The sequence below is a fragment of the Molossus molossus genome, unplaced genomic scaffold, assembly GCF_014108415.1.
Source record: "Molossus molossus isolate mMolMol1 unplaced genomic scaffold, mMolMol1.p scaffold_m16_p_14, whole genome shotgun sequence".
In the NCBI taxonomy this organism is placed as follows: domain Eukaryota; kingdom Metazoa; phylum Chordata; class Mammalia; order Chiroptera; family Molossidae; genus Molossus; species Molossus molossus.
In genome coordinates, this window is record NW_023425349.1 from 46754123 (window position 1) to 46770271 (window position 16149).

At 38.7% G+C, this 16149-nt stretch overlaps 1 protein-coding gene across 1 annotated transcript in view; it reads left to right on the forward strand.

Moving 5' to 3' along the window:
- Positions 1-15832, forward strand: part of CARNMT1 (carnosine N-methyltransferase 1) — a 42387-nt gene extending 26555 nt beyond the window's left edge. Inside the window, exons 4-8 of the mRNA XM_036261479.1 lie at positions 835-975; positions 1881-2059; positions 3887-4000; positions 14519-14622; positions 15359-15832. Of these exons, the coding sequence (XP_036117372.1) occupies positions 835-975; positions 1881-2059; positions 3887-4000; positions 14519-14622; positions 15359-15460 (640 nt within the window). The 3' untranslated portion in view covers positions 15461-15832. The remainder of the gene's footprint in view (positions 1-834; positions 976-1880; positions 2060-3886; positions 4001-14518; positions 14623-15358) is intronic.
- Positions 15833-16149: the final 317 nt, after the last annotated feature.

The window sequence follows — 16149 nt, forward strand, 5'->3', positions numbered from 1 at the left end:
GAAATTCCTTTATAACCGACATGATAACTGATTATACACATTTTTTCTTTGGTTTTTCTATAAGAATACCATTTTAGTTTCCTTAAGATTATATTTATTTGCCAGAAGTCCTGAGAAAGGTTCTTGCTTTGCTAAGGCGAATTGTTGTAGTTTGGAAGTGAAATGGTGGATTTTATACCAAAGGAAATGGTGGTAGAGTGATGCAAATAAGTGGAGAATAGTTTGGTTGTGTTCTGATTTGGTGTGATATATTTGCCATTGTATATTCTCAGTGAGAAGACAGGTCCCCATTTTCCACATGAGACTATCTCCCCTCCAAATTCTTTTTCCAACTGAAATATAAGACTTTAAAGATACCTGACACATTAAAATGTATATATATTTAATCTATGTAGTCATATGAACCATTGTATTAGATACAGAATTTAGAAATAAAATTGTTTTGTTTACCATCTCATATGATAAAATAATTTTGTTCAATCTCTGTATGTATTGGGATCCCTTTAGGATAATTTGTCTTCCTAACACAGTTGTTGTTCAGGTGACAGCGACTAGGAATATGAGTATCTTCATAAGTATTCAGATATAAGTTGACTACCTGTTTCTGAAAAGTAATGATTTGGGGATAAAACCCTTATCTAAAATCTGAACATATGATAATTCCTTATGTCTCTATTTTTTATTGATATTTAGAAGTATTTCTCAATTTTAAGTAGTCGGAGTCTTGAGTAAGCTTGTTATTAAAGTTTTTAGTTGTTAATGTGGATTTTGTCTTTTTCTTTCTTTTTTTTTTTTCTTTAAGGGGTTGGACATAATTGCCTTATTTCATTTCAGGGATCCTTCTAAAGTAAATATTCTGGTACCTGGTGCTGGACTAGGAAGACTGGCCTGGGAAATAGCTATGCTAGGTTATGCTTGTCAAGGAAATGAATGGAGTTTTTTTATGCTCTTTTCTTCCAACTTTGTACTCAACAGGTATTTAATTTACTTTTTGCTAGAAATAGTAATATCTCAGAATCAGATTGACCTACTTTTGAACAATTTTCAACTTGAAGATAAGCACATAGTGTTTAATTATGATATATACCATAAATATTTCTTATATTAAATTTAATCAGTTGCCTCATTGACAGAAATTTGATCAGGATGGGTTAGTGGATTTAGAAAGTGACTTAGCATTCCATGAAACTGAAATGATTTCTGTGTGAATTTCGGGACTAACAATGATTCAGGAAGGAGCATTTTCTCAGTTCTTTAAACTTCTTCACCTTTTTGTTTCTTCAGTGGAGTAAGAGTACAGTGTAGCGATATCTTTTTTCTTTACAAAATTCTTATCAAATGGCCAAGTAAGCTCACATGACTGAGTTGGAAAGATCTGTCAGAACCTCTGTGGCCTCTTAGCAGTGGAAAAGAGTGGTTATTTTAAAACCAGAAGAGGTGTGTTAGAAAAAAAATAGCTACCTGTTTAAATAATTTGTTTTGGTGGCAGTATGAGTTAGAGGATGATAAGAAGGTAAACATGAGAAGGTTGTACAAAATAATTAAAATAGGTATCAAACAAAACCCATAACTTTTTTGAAAAAATACTTGGACTGTTTTTTTTACTTGATTATGAAGTTCGGAAATACATTTTTAAAACTTGAAATGAACAACACATTTATATCTCAGAATTTAATTTTTTTCTGTCTTTTCATTCATGATTGGTTACTCATCTGCATGTTTATGTGCATTTTCAGATAACTGGGTGGGGTGTAGTAGTAACACTTCTTAAAGTATTAATTAAGCAAACCTTTGATGAAACAGAATATATTTTAGTGTTTAAAGTAGATCTTTGTGGTGAAATATTTAGTTAACACTGAATTTATGCTCATATTTTGCAGATGTTCTGAAATTAATAAATATAAGCTTTATCCCTGGATCCACCAGTTTAGCAATAACCGGAGGTCAGCTGATCAGATTCGACCCATCTTTTTCCCTGATGTTGACCCTCACAGTCTTCCTCCTGGTTCTAACTTTTCTATGACAGCAGGAGATTTTCAGGAGATATACTCAGAATGCAGTAAGTTTAAAGCAAGCATTTTAAAGGTCTTGTACTTTATTCTAAGTTTAATGAGCTAATTTTATACTAAGCTGAAGTTTTGGTCATTCATTTTGATGGCAGAATATGATGTATGCCTCAGTGACAATTTAGAATATTTTAAAGGTCATGTATAAGGCATTGATGGGAGATCGAAAGAAGTATAAGATCCAACGATTAAGAAATTTAGAATCTGGCCCTGGCCAGTTTGGCTCAGTGGTTGGAACATCAGCCCGTGGACCAAAAGGTCTCAGGGTTTAATTCTCATCAACAGCAGTTACCTCAGTTACAATTCAGTCCCCGGCCCTGGTCAGGGTCTTGCAGGAGAGGTAACCAATCGATATATCTCTCTCACATTGATGTTTCTCTCTCTCGCTCTCTACCCCTCCCTCCCTCCCACTCTTATCTGAAGATAAATGCAAATGTATCCTTGGGTGAGGATTTAAAAAAAATGAAATTTAGAATCCGTTGCGCCTATTAATAGAAGACAACATGTAAACAAAGTTCAGATGAGTAGTAAACGCAGTAAAGAGGGAAGTGGGTTGGGTGAGAAGGGAGTTCTCTGTGGAGAGGCTGTGACTTGAAGGATACGGAGGAATGGCATTCGAGGCAGGTAGAGGTACATAGATACGAGTGAATAAGGTCATTGGGGAAAGGGAGGTTTATTTGGAGATTTAATGGGAGATATGGCTAGAGGAGTAAGTTGGTTCCAGATTGCGGAGGACCTTTGTGATCAGGCTATGAAGTTTGGACTTCAGCCTGGCAAACTAGTGAAGAAATTTGTGCTAGGTATTAGGAAAGGGGAGATGGTAAGGAGGAGAGAGGCGGGGGGCTGGCAGTGAGAGGAAGAGAGGGAAATGTTCAGGGGTCAGTAAATCATTCATTTAATGAATATTTGTTGAACACCTGCTAAGTGGCAGTATGTTCTAGGCACTGGAAAGAGCAGTGAGCAAAACGAAGTCCCTGTACACAGGAACTTATATATTCTTACAGGGAGAGAGAGGCAACAACAAAGTAATATTATGAGGAAGAAAACTATGGCAGGGTAAAGAGGGTGATTGGGTCCGGGGAGGGACTGCTATTTTATACAGTTACCTGGGAAGGTCTCTTTAAGAGCAGAACTTAATGAGAAAGTAGGGCTCTGGCTGGTTCGGCTCAGCGGTTAGAGCGTCGGCCTGCAGACCAGAGAGACCTGGGTTCAGTTCCCACTAGGGACACGTACCTCGGTTGCAGTTTGTCCCAGGCCCCAGTTGGAGTTGTGTGGGTGGCATCCAGTTGATGTATCTCTCTCTTTCTTTCTCCCTCTCTCCCTCCTGCTCAATCTGAAGATAAATGCAAAGAAAAAAAAAAAAAGATGTCTTTGGGTGAGGATAAAAAAAAGAGAGAGAAAGTATGCCTGCAGTCTTTCTGAAACCTTTCAGAACTGGTAGTTAATGTTGGTTGAAAGAAATCACAATTTAAAATTCAAATCATTTTCACTGATTATAACTGAAGGCAAGTAAATAAATTACAAATACAACTTATATCATTTGTTAAAGCTATATAGTGATATAAGTTATAAAAATGATTTCCAAATGGATTACTTTATCAAATTGTTAATAAAAACTTTTATGAATTGCAAAGTTTATCTCATAAATTTTGATTATTCAGCTACTTTGATTATAGTAGTTGATTGGAAGAGTTTAGCTTCTATATCCCTGAAGTTAAATGAAATATTAATATTCTGTAAGAAGTAACTGGTACATTTATGGAATTAATTAAAAGTCAAAATAATATTACAAATGTAGTAATTTTATTTTCCTTGAATAGATACCTGGGACTGTATTGCTACCTGTTTCTTCATAGACACAGCTCACAATGTAATTGATTATATTGACACAATATGGAAAATACTCAAGCCAGGTGGAATTTGGATAAATCTAGGTAAGTTCCTCAGTATTTATTAGGATTTTAACTCTCCTTCTTTTGGTAACTTCATGGTACCAAATGTTCACAAAAGTTATAATTATGTTGTACATATTTAAAAACCTCTGCATTTTCCTTTAGACTGCATCCTACTTAATGGTGCCATTCCTCCAATCCCAGCTAGTTCCTCCATGAGTAGTGGAAGTCCCCAAGCTGCATATCTCACTAGGTTTCTCACAGCATTCATTATTTCAGAGTTCTGATTATTAATTTGATGATAATCTTTACCTCATCTTCCCCACCCTCCACTTTATGGAGACAACAGTCCCGTTAACAAGAAAGTGTTGTTTCCTTCTTTCTATAATGAAACATTTCAGGGAAAGCACTTAGCTATCCCATGAAAACCTCCTCCTAGTACATATACATACTGGGGGGGGGGGGAATAGGTGATCACTTTTGTGACTACCTTGAATTTAAGAAAGAATACAAATATAATTTCATATATGCAGAAAACTTACTGCATTCTGATGCTAGGTGCTGGAAATCAAATGATGAGTGTGATGTGGTCCCTCCTAGCCAGATTATAAGGGAAATTACAGTTTTATCCTCCTTTTTATTTTATTTTTAAATTTTTTTTTATCCTTACTCGAGGATATTTTTCCATTTTTTGTTCAGACAGAGTGGGAGGGAGAGAGAGGAAAAGAGAGAGAGAAACATTGACGTGAAAGGGACACATCAAGTGGCTGCCACCCGCACGACCAATCAGGGCCAGGAACAAACTGCAACTGAGGTACGTGCCCTTAGCGGGAACCAAACCCGGGTCTCTCTGGACCGCAGGCCAATGCTCTAACTGCTGAGCCAAACTGGCCAGGGCTATCCTCCTTTTTAAAATATCCTTTTTCTTTAAAATAAAGGGAAAATAATGACATTATCAAGGTAAGTATAATTTTCTTTTTTAGTGAGATATATAATCCATGTTAAGTGAGATATATAATCCATGTTAAGAAAGACATGAGGGTTAATATACTACTTAAAAGTCAGATATACATTGTTTGAGTCCTTAGCCTTCAAGATTGGTTTGGTTCTGTTGGTGGATTCTATCACCTGCTCTTTTTTAGTGATGTGAGTTCACCAGGGACTTTGCCAGTAGGACTAAGCGTACGTATAGTAGTAGGCCTTTTCCAGACTTCTCTTTCGAATGCCATGGGACAGATGAGAGCAGCTAGCTGTATGATGTAATCATAATATGAAACAAGTATCTCAAACGTTAGGTCTTCTGTAAAAGACAAGTATTTATTTTCCCAAGGAATGACTGAAATAAAACATTACCTACTGGCTGTTTGCTCACTGTGGGTTAGGCATTGTTAGCCACTTATGAATACCTTGTTTGATCTCAAAACAATCCTATGTTGAAATGGCATTATTGCTACTGTATAGGTGAAGAACCTGAGTCTTGGGTCAAGTAGCTAGAAGTCAGGTACTGGAGAGTCAGGATCTGATTCCTGGAGTGCCTAACCAGCTCCTCTGCAGGCTTTCGCTGGATCGGCTTATACTTAGCATTAATCTGACAGTGTATGTATGTGATTAAAATTTTGATTCCAGTTACTGAGATATGGTAAGGTTTTTGTGTATTTCTAAAGCATTCAACTTAACTTTCATAGAAACAACTTTTCTTTTTGGCCATTTATTTTATTGGTTCATTAATATTTTATTGTTTATAATAAAAATAATTATAACTGCCCGGAACAAATAAAATTGGCGCTTGGGAAGCATACTGTTTGATAAGAGTAGACGTGCCAGGGAAAGGCCCGTGATTGGTCGTGAGCATCAGAGGTAATGGGGCATGTTGGTTAATGGGAGATCAGTTAGGAGAGCTTCTACTCTTACCACAGAGTTTCTCAAACAATTTTTAGAATTGGAATAGGGAGAGAGACAGTTCTTAAATACAGTCATTTGGAAGGTTAATACTTTGCAAATAAAATTCTTCCTATGTATAAGTTAAAGAATTTAAAAGAATAACATCTGAGTCAATTTTTCCTTAAATATCCATGTGCTCCAGGTCTCTATTCAGTGTTTTTCACTTTTTATGCCGTACTCATCCCTTACTTTGTATTAGGAGATTACTCCAACCTAATCCTGTTGCTTCTCTTACTCTTTGAATTCCCAGTCTGAATCTGGTCCAGATATCTCTCTCTTATGCTTTGAGCCACTATGTCCAAATTGGATGCACCACAAATACTTCCAAGTCTGTGTATGTCAAGGAGATGATGCCCATGTTTCCCCCATGCCTTTTCTGTTCCATTGATTCCCATAATCAAAAAACCAGGAGAACTCTTTTACCCCTTTTCATACTTATCATCTGTACTCAGTCTACAAATTGTATCTCCCAAAGCTCCTTAATAGCTCTTGAGCGTTGGCCTGCGGACCAGAGAGTCCTGGGTTCAGTTCCCACTAAGGGCACGTACCTCAGTTGCAGTTTTCCCCAGCCCCGGTTGGGGTTGTGTGGGTGGCAACCAGTCGATGTTTCTCTCTCTTCCTCCCTCTCTCCCTCCTGCTCTATCTGAAGATAAATGCAAAAATGTCCTTGGGTGAGGATAAAAAAATAAAATAAAATAATAATTCTTGAATTTCTTTCTGCCCCAGGGTTTCATAGTTGTGGTACTAGTGACATTTGGGTGTGGGGAGGATTGTTCTGAACACTGTAGTATGGTTAGCAGCATCTCTGGCTTCTACCTACTAGATTCCAGTAGTATTTGCCCAATGTTGAAATCCAAAAATGCTCATGTGTGTGTATGTATAATTTTTTTATTTTTTATTTTTTTAATTGGAAAGGGAAGAAAAAGTCTTTAAGAGAAAATTTACCCAGAAGTGAAATAGACGACATAAATGTCCACGTTATAAAAGAGTGAACGTAAATGATCCATATAAAGGGAGGAAAAGCTTTTTTTTTTTCATTGATTTATTTTATTTTATTTTTTTAGTGAGAGAGGAAGGGGGAGAGAGAGAGAAACATCAACGTGAGAAAAACATTGATCGGCTGCCTCCTACACGCCCCCTACTGGAGATCGAGCCTGCAATCCAGGCATGTGCCCTGACCAGGAATCAAACTGGGACCTCTTGGTCCATGGGATGATGCTCAATTCACTGAGCTATAGCGGCCGGGCAAGGGGGCAAAGTCTTTAACCTTCATTGCTAGTCACATAAATTTAAATGAGATGCCATTTTTTACTTGTTGTATTGGGTAGGTTTTTAAATTTTTTTTACTTGAAGTTTAGGAATACAGTAATAAAGCCTTCTTCAGGGAAAACAATTTGATAACATATGGAAAATCTTAACACTTCATACATTTGGACAGGATTTGGCAGAGTACAGCCTACAGGCCAAATCTGGCCTTCAGCCTATTTTTGAATGGCCCAGCAGTAAGAATATTTTTCACATTTTTAAAGGTTTGGGGGGAGGTGGAAGTTATAAATATGGATAAGTGATTGAGACTGTAGGTGGCCCACAAAGCCTAAAATAGTTGTCATCCAGCCTGTTACATAATTGCATTCACTATTGCATACCTTTGTTACATTAATTATACTTATAGAAGTCTGTTAGAGGAAAATAAGATATGGACAAAGACTAAAGAGTGGATTAATAGCCAAACATCCACAGCAAAAACTTGAACTGAGCCTATATTTCTAACAGTATTAAAATGGGTAAATAGTCATAGGATAGCCATATAGGAAAATAATTCTCCAGAAATGATTAATTAAAAAAGGACATGTTCCTAATGAAGTATAACATGCAAAACTGAATATGTACTGTCTCATACTAATGCATCAAGGGAAGACTGCAAGGAGATATGATGTTTTCAAGTGGTTGTCTGTCAGTGAAAGATTAGTGATGGGTTTGATTTTATTTGTGTGCTTTTTTCATGTTATCTCAGCTTTTTTTTAGGAGAGCTTGCATTATATTTATGGTCAAGGAAAAAAATGTTTCTTTGTTCCTCTGTTAGGTCCATTAAAATAATGTGAAGAGACACGAGAGTTGAGAAAATAAAGAACTCCTTAAGGAGTATGTCCAAGTTTTATTCATCTTTAATATCCAGTGCCAGGCATTTACTAGGTGCTTGATGAATGTTCATTTAAAGAATGAGTGACTAAATAAACATGACAAACTAAGCAGTCTCAAGGAAATCCAGATAAAAGGATGTATGGCCTATCATTTTCCTTGCCAACTCAGCAAATATTTTGTTTAATAAAAATGCTTATTTTCTTCTTTTTAAAATCATCTTTATTGTTGAATGTATTACAAATGCCCCCCATTTTTACCCCATTGACCCCCTCCTCCCCAATCCTGCCCCCCTCCTGCCTTCCACACACTATTGTCAGTGTCCATTGGTTATGCACATATGCATAGAAATTCTTTGGTTTATCTCATCCCACCCTTCTTCCCCCCTTCCCTTTGAGGTTCATCAGTCTAACGACCAATTTATACTTCTTAACCCCTTCATTTTTTTAACCCATCCCTCCAGCCCCCACCCATCTGGGAAGCAACAAAAAGTTCTCTATGTTCTGCTTGCTCATTTTGTTTGTTGATTCAATTATTGATTGATAGGTATTAATTGGCATTTTATTGTTCATATTTTTGTTCTTCTCCTTCAAGAAGATCCTTCAACATTTCATAAATACTAGTTTGGTGGTGGTGAATTCCTTTAGCTTTTTCTTGTCTGGGAAACTCTTGATATATCCATCAATTCTAAATGATAGCTTTGCAGGATAGAGTAGTCTTGGTTGGTTGTAGGTCGTTGCTTTTCATCACCTTGAATATTTCTTGCCACTCCTTTCTGGCCTACAAAGTTTCTTTTGAGAAATCAGCTGACAGTCTTATGGGAGCTCCTTTGTAGGTTACAGACTGCTTTTCTCTTGCTGCTTTTAAGATTCTCTCTTTGTAATTAACCTTTGGCATTTTGATGATGATGTGTCTTGGTGTGGACCTCTTTGGGTTCATCTTGTTTGGGACTCTCTGTGCTTCCTGGACTTGTATGTCTCCTTACTTTACCAAGTTAGGGAAGTTTTCTGTCATTATTGTTTCAAATAGGTTTTCAATTTCTTGTTTACTCTCTTCTCCTTTTGGTACCTCTATGATGTGAATGTTGGCACACTTGAAGTTGTCCCAGAGGCTCCTTACACTATTTTCATTTTTTGGATTCTTTTTTCTTTTTGCTGTTCTGATTGGGGGTTTTTTTGCTTCCTTATATTCCAGATCTACAGTTACTTCTTGGTTTCACGTACTCTACTATTGATTTCCTGTAAATTATTCTTTATTTCAGTTAATGCATCCCTCATTTCTGACTGGTCCTTTTATATGTTGCCGATGTTCTCACTAAGTTCCTTGGAGGTCTCCTTAAGTTCCTTGAAGGTCTCACTAAGTTCCTTAAATGTCTCACCAAGTTCCTTGAGCAACCTTATAAGCAGTGTTTTGAACTCTGCATCTGATTGATTGCTTATCTCTATTTTGTTTAAATCTTTTCCTGGAGTTTTGTTCTTTTCTTTCATTTGGGACATGTTTCTTTGTTTCCTTATTTTGGCTGCTTCCCCGTGATTGTTTCTATGAATTAGGTAGAGCTGCTATGTTTCCTAGGCTTTGTAGGGTGGCCTGTTGTTGTGGGTGGCCTGTTGTTTTAGGTGTCCTGTAGGATCCAGTGGCACAGCCTCCCTGATCACCCCAGCTGGGCCCTTGAGATGCACCCCAGTGTGGACTGTACACCCTTCTGTTGTAATTGAATGGGAGGCATGTCAATGGGAGGGATTTACTCATGCTGATTAGCTCCAAGAACTGGCTATGCCCACTGACCACTGGCCTCTGACTACCTTGGAGAATCAGCTGTGCAGGGGCCCACCACCCAGAGCAAGACTTACTTCATCAGGGCTCTGGTACCCACTGAGTTCGCTCATTGAGTGTGTCACTTGTGGAGGTGGTTGGATGGTGGTGTTTCTATGTGGTCTGAAGCTGTCCACTGGGTGTGCTGGCTCTGGGGCAAGGTCAGCTACTGCCTGTGTTATACCTGGGGCCACCAGGCATAAGCTACAGAGTGATCTGCAGATGGCTGCTTTTGTGCTGGGCTTTAAGGTGTCCAGAAAAAGCCAAGTTGTGAACCAAGGCTGGCAGCTTCTAGTGAAAAGCCTGGGGCAACTTAGCCAGAGGTATGGGGCTTGCTGAGACCAGATGCAGCTTGTTTGAGAGATTTTAGGAAACTCTGAAGCAGGATCCAAGACAGGCCAATCCTGTGATAAAGCCTTTGGAAACACCTTGGGTGGGCCCGAAAGTTGGGTGGGGCGGGGCCTCAGGGAATCACCAGGGCAGGGCAAACAGTGTGAGCCAGACTGCTGGAATCCCAGATATGGTGGCCATCTGCCACCCCAGAGAAGGGCTCACCAAAGGAACAATGGCCTCCACCAGCACATCTGTCCAGGAGAAAGCCTCTTTCCAGCCCTTGTCCTGAGGCCAAACAGCTCAGTCCTCCCCTATAAGTCTCTGGCACCCCTCAAGCTGCCTCCCCTCCAAGTCCGAGTAAGTTCATGTGCGGACCCTTTAAGAGGAACTGCCTGGGGCTCCCTCAGCCTCATCCTCCCTCTGCCTCACTCAGTTCTAGCTGGATTTTACAGCCAGAGGTTTTGGGGACTTCTCTTCCTGGCCCTGGAACCCTGAGCTGGGTGCCTGGTGTGGGACAGGGACCCCTCACTCCTCAGGGAGGACCTTCCCAGCCGAGGTATCCTCCTGATTTTTATCTGCCACACATGGGTGTAGGACCAGCCCTTCCGAGCCTCTGCCCCTCTTACCAGTCTTGGTGTGGTAGCTACTGCTTTAATTTCGTAGTTGTAGGACTTCCATTCAGCTCAACGTCAGGCAGTTCTCTTCTTTTTTCTTTAAGTCAGATATTTTAGAAGGGATAATTGACATATAATAAAATTCACCCCTTTTTTAAATGTACAGTTTGGTGTATTTTAAAAGCTGGGTCATGTAATCATTACCTCTGTCAAGACAGGGAACATTTCTACCACCCTAGGAAGTTCCCCTGTGCTCCTGTGTAATCAGTTCTCTCCTCTCACACCTCGTACAGAACAGTCACTAGTCAGTGTACTGTTACTATGGACTTCCCTTTTCCAGAATATCATACATATTTGAAATATACAGCAAGTTACTTTTTGTGTCTGGCTTCCTGTACTTAGCATAGTGTTTTTGAAATTCATCCATTTTGTTGCGTTGAGCAACACTGTATACAATATTTTGTTTATTCATTCACTGGTTTATGGACATTTGGGTTGTTCCCAAATTATAATTATGAATAAACTTTCTATAAACACTTGAGTACAAATCTTCATGTGGCCACAGGTTTTCATTGTTCTTGGGTGGGTACCTAGTGGTGGAATTGCTGGGTCATACGTGGTGTGTATATGTAAAGTTTTATAAGAAATTGCCAGTCTGTTATCCAAAGTGACTCTACCATTGCATTCCCAGCACTTTCTCAAGTGTTGAAACAAGTGCTGAACATTGCAATTGTAAGTGAAAACTATTACATCTCTGTTGGAAAGCATTTTGGTAGTCTGAATCAAGTCAGTAAAAATGTTTATTCTCTTTGACTTGGCGATTCCACTTCAAGGAATGTCTTTGTAAAGAAAAAACCTGAAATGTGCACAGAGATATTGAAGTACCATTTGTAATAGGAGACTGTATGCCTAACATATACTTAGCACTGTTTTTAAAAACAGTGCTAAGTATATGAAAAGTAATCAGTGAGCAGTGTACACTCATTCAATGAAGTTTAAAGTATACTGTATTAAGGGAATAAGCTGCAGGGCTGGAAACTTGGATGGGTTATATTAAAACTTGATTTCAGCAAGGTTTTGGAGCATGGATAAAGCTTGAATTGGAGAGTTGGAGCTTTCTAGATGAAACACAGCATGAGCAGAAGTAAAATATGGCCTGAGGATAAGAATCATTAAAATGTTTTCATGTGGATATAGTAAAACAAAACTGTTGGAGGCTTTTAAAACAATAGAGCAGGAACAGCATATGCTTTAGAGCTGGAAAGACTGCCATAAGGCTCTACATTCTTTTCTTTTTTTTATCCTCACCCAAGGACATTCTTTGGTATTTTGTTCAGATAGAGTGGGAGGGAGAGAGAGAAACATCAGTGTGAAAGGGACACATCGAGTGGTTGCCACCCGCACGACCCAACCAGGGCCAGGGACAAACTGCAACCAAGAGGCTCGACATTCTTATTAAAAGGCTTCAAAGGCTCCCCGATGGCCTAGGATACAGCAGGTGCTCAGTAAATGGCCACTAATGTCATTTTTACTACTAGTAATAAAACGAACAGGAAATTAAGCTTGATAGGGAAACATATTTTGAAAAGAGCACTAATATATAAATTGTATTTAGTCATTTTTGTCTAGTTTACATAGGATAAAAAATAGGGGAGAGCCCTGGCCAGTTTGACTCAGCAGTTAGAGTGTCCTCCACTGACCAAAGAGTCACGGGTTCTGTTCTGGTCAAGGGCACGTACCTCGGTTGTGCTTTGGACCCTGGCCCTCTTTGGGGTCATGCGGGAGGCAGCCAGTTGATGTGTCTCTCTTACATCAGTGTTTCTCTCTTTCTCTCTCTCTCTCGCTCTCCCACTCTATCTGAAGATAAATGGAAAAATGTCCTTGTTTGAAGAATTAAAAAAAGGGGGGAGGGGGATAAAAACTTTTTAACCCTAAGGTATGTTCCATAGAGTGGTGAGCCTTTTAGGAACAGAAACTGTCCTGTTTGTTACATTTATCTTCTGTGATTAGCATGGGTGTAAGGAGTAAGAAAGGGGTGAAGATTATGAGTTGGTCACGGATTTATAAATAACCCAATGAAAGGTAAACAGAAGATTGTCAGTGTTAGTCCTGAAGTATAACTGTAGAATGATGATGTTGCTTGGATGAGGCTGATAGCTTGGGGAAAATGTGACATTAAAAAATTGTAAAATTAGCCCTGGCCAGTTTGGCTTAGCAGTTAGAGCGTTGGCCTGTGGTCCGGAGAGACCCAGCTTCGGTTCCTGCTAAGGGCATGTACTTTGGTTGCAGTTTGTCCCCAGCCCTGGTTGGTCGTGTGGGTGGCAGCCACTCGATGTGTCCCTTTCACGTCGATGTTTCTCTCTCTCTCTCTCTCTCTCTCTCTCTCACTCCCACTCTATCTGTACAAAAATTGGAAAAATGTCCTCGTGTGAGGATTAAAAAAAAAAAAAATTGTAAAATTAGCCCAGCTGGTGTGGCTCACTGGTTGACATCGACCCATGCACCAAGAGGTCATCGGTTCGATTTCTGGTCAGGGCATATGTCCAGGTTGTGGGCCTGATTCCGTGAGGTGCATGCAGGAGGCGGCCAATCGATGTTCTCTCTCATCAGTGTTTCTCTCTCCCTCTCCCTTCTTCCTTCTCTCTCTAAAAAATCAATAAAGAAAAAAAAAGATTGTAAACTCTGGTTTCAGTCAGATGACAGTTTCTTTTATTTAGTTTCTTGGCTATATAGAATGAGAAAATAAAAAAGGGAACTGTCATTTTAAAAAGTTGTAATAGCTAGCCCTGACCAGCGTGGCTTGAAGGATAGAGCATCGGCCCATGCACTGGAGGGTCACATGTTCCATTCTAGGTCAAGGGCATGTTCCTGGGTTGCAGGTTTGATCCCAGCCCGGGTCAGAGCACATGCAGGAGGTGACCAATCGATGTCTCTCTCTCTCTCTCTGTCTTTGTTTCTCTATCTCTCCCTTCGACTATCTCTATTAAATGGAAAAAAATATTCTCTATAACATGGAAAAAATAATCTCGAGTGAAGATTAACAAAATACAATAATAAATAAAAATAAAAAGTTGTAATAGCTATTATTTACTTAGCGCTTTCTATATGCCAGGTATATTACATATTACCTCATATTAAAGTCATGTTACAGATGGGGTAGAATTAGTGGCTTGCCATCAGAAACATAGTTGGTGTTAGAGCTAGGATATGAGCTGTGCATTTAAAAAACCAGCTTAGTGTCATCTCTTCATTCCAAGCAGCCTTGCCTCTAACTCTTTCACTACTTCCCTCCCTCAACCCCCTGCTAGCTTGAGGGTCCTTCTGTTTTCACTTGATAACCAGTTTGTAGCTTTAGTTCTGCATTTACTTATGGAATTATAATTACAGTATACTCTTGAAATTTGGGGACTTAGCATTCTCTGGTGCAGCTAGTCCTATAGTAACTTAAGAGTTACATTTGTAAGGTCCATGATGTAGAGAATCACGATACAAGGCTGGTATACCAGAGGCACTCACTCCTGTGGACATAGCCCAGCACTCGAATGTCAGTTACTGGGCCAAAGTTTCAGGGGTCTGAATACATGTCTTTGGCAAATGTAAATGTTCTTTACTTCTCCTTTTTATCCACTACCCAGTTTATTCAACTTGGAGTTCAATCTAACACAGCTGCTAGTGTGTTTTTATATTTAAGTAATTCATTCATAGTATCTTTAAACCATAGGTCCTCTGCTGTACCACTTTGAAAATTTGGCAAATGAACTTTCCATAGAATTGAGCTATGAGGATCTAAAAAACGTTGTTCTGCAGTATGGATTCCAGCTAGAGGTAAGGGTGGAATGAAGTATTGCCAAAGCTTACCTTCCAAAGCACTTAGCCAGGAATGATGATATTATGACATTTACTGTCCTTTCTCTTAACCTCTCTGTTTTCTTATCCATAAAGTGCATAGTTTTTAGAATTATGAGGATTTTGGATAATGTGTATGTAAATGCAAAACTATATCCCTGGTATAATCGCCTTTTAATAAATGGTAGCTCACCATTATCATATCATTGGCCTTTGTAGACTAATAGTTACCCAGTAGACTAGGCTCTGAGGAAGCAAGTGGGGATGGGAGGGCAGGTCAAGAGGGATATTGTTTACTACACTGCTTCTGTACTGTTCAACCTTTCTTATTATGTGCATTACTATGCAGTTGTATGATACTTTGACTATGTGTTTTAGCTGTACGTTTATTTAGAAACATTCTGTGCATTAAAAAATAACAGATGAGTTCTTAAAGATGAAGAGAAGCAACATAGTACAGTAGCTTGGTAGCTCTGGAGTTGGATTGCCCGAGTGAGAGCCCCAGCTCTACCACTTATTAGCAGTGTGACCTTCAATAACCTGCTCTTTGGAAAGTAGGGTTCCTAATAGTACCAATCTTATGGTAGTACTTGTATGAATAAATGAATTAATACCTAGAATATATATAAAATTGCAACTGCCACTTAAAAGTATTCAGTATTTGTTAGTGCTATCATCAAGGTGGTCATCATCATCATGACTGTTTGCATTGCAGGTGGAAAAAGAATCTGTCTTGTCAACATACACTGTGAATGATCTCTCCATGATGAAATACTACTATGAATGTGTCTTGTTTGTGGTCCGTAAACCACAATAATGGTCTCGAGTGATATCACCAGGAAAAAAGTTTAATAAGAGCAAATCCTGAAATAAACAACTCAAAAGCAACTATCAAATGACAGGACACAACCTCAAATCAGTGGTGCCTTCTTCTTCCTAACAAAGTTTAGAAATAGTGTCTATTTTCTTAATATGTCTATTGCTTTTTCAGAAATACACTATGCCATGCATATTTGTACTACACAAGTAAAAACGGAGGAAATGTCTTCGAGTTTACTTTTTCCTTGAAGCCCAGAATTGTCTTTCAGTAGAAAAAAACTTTATCTCTAGTGTCTTCATGAAGCTGTCTATTCCAAGTCTGCCATGCTGATGACTAATAGTATTGAAGTCCATAATAATCTTCTTTTTTGTTTTGTATGCTTTGCACATGTTATTTTTAGAAGAGTCTAAGGATCCTCTCATATTCAACATCTGGAATTGAGACTTTTATTCACTTGGACCTAAGCAATCTATACATAAAATGTGTCTGTTCTTTTAATATTAAAATCATTTTTTTTCTAGCTCAGCTGAACTTAAGGAAGCATCAAACCTTTCATTTTTAGGAAATATTAAATTTAATAGTATCACAGGCCAGTAAAAATGCATTCAAGTAACCGAGAAATTAGTGTCTTTTCGCCACACTAAACTGAACACTTTTTGAAAGCATACTCATCATGGATCACTGAA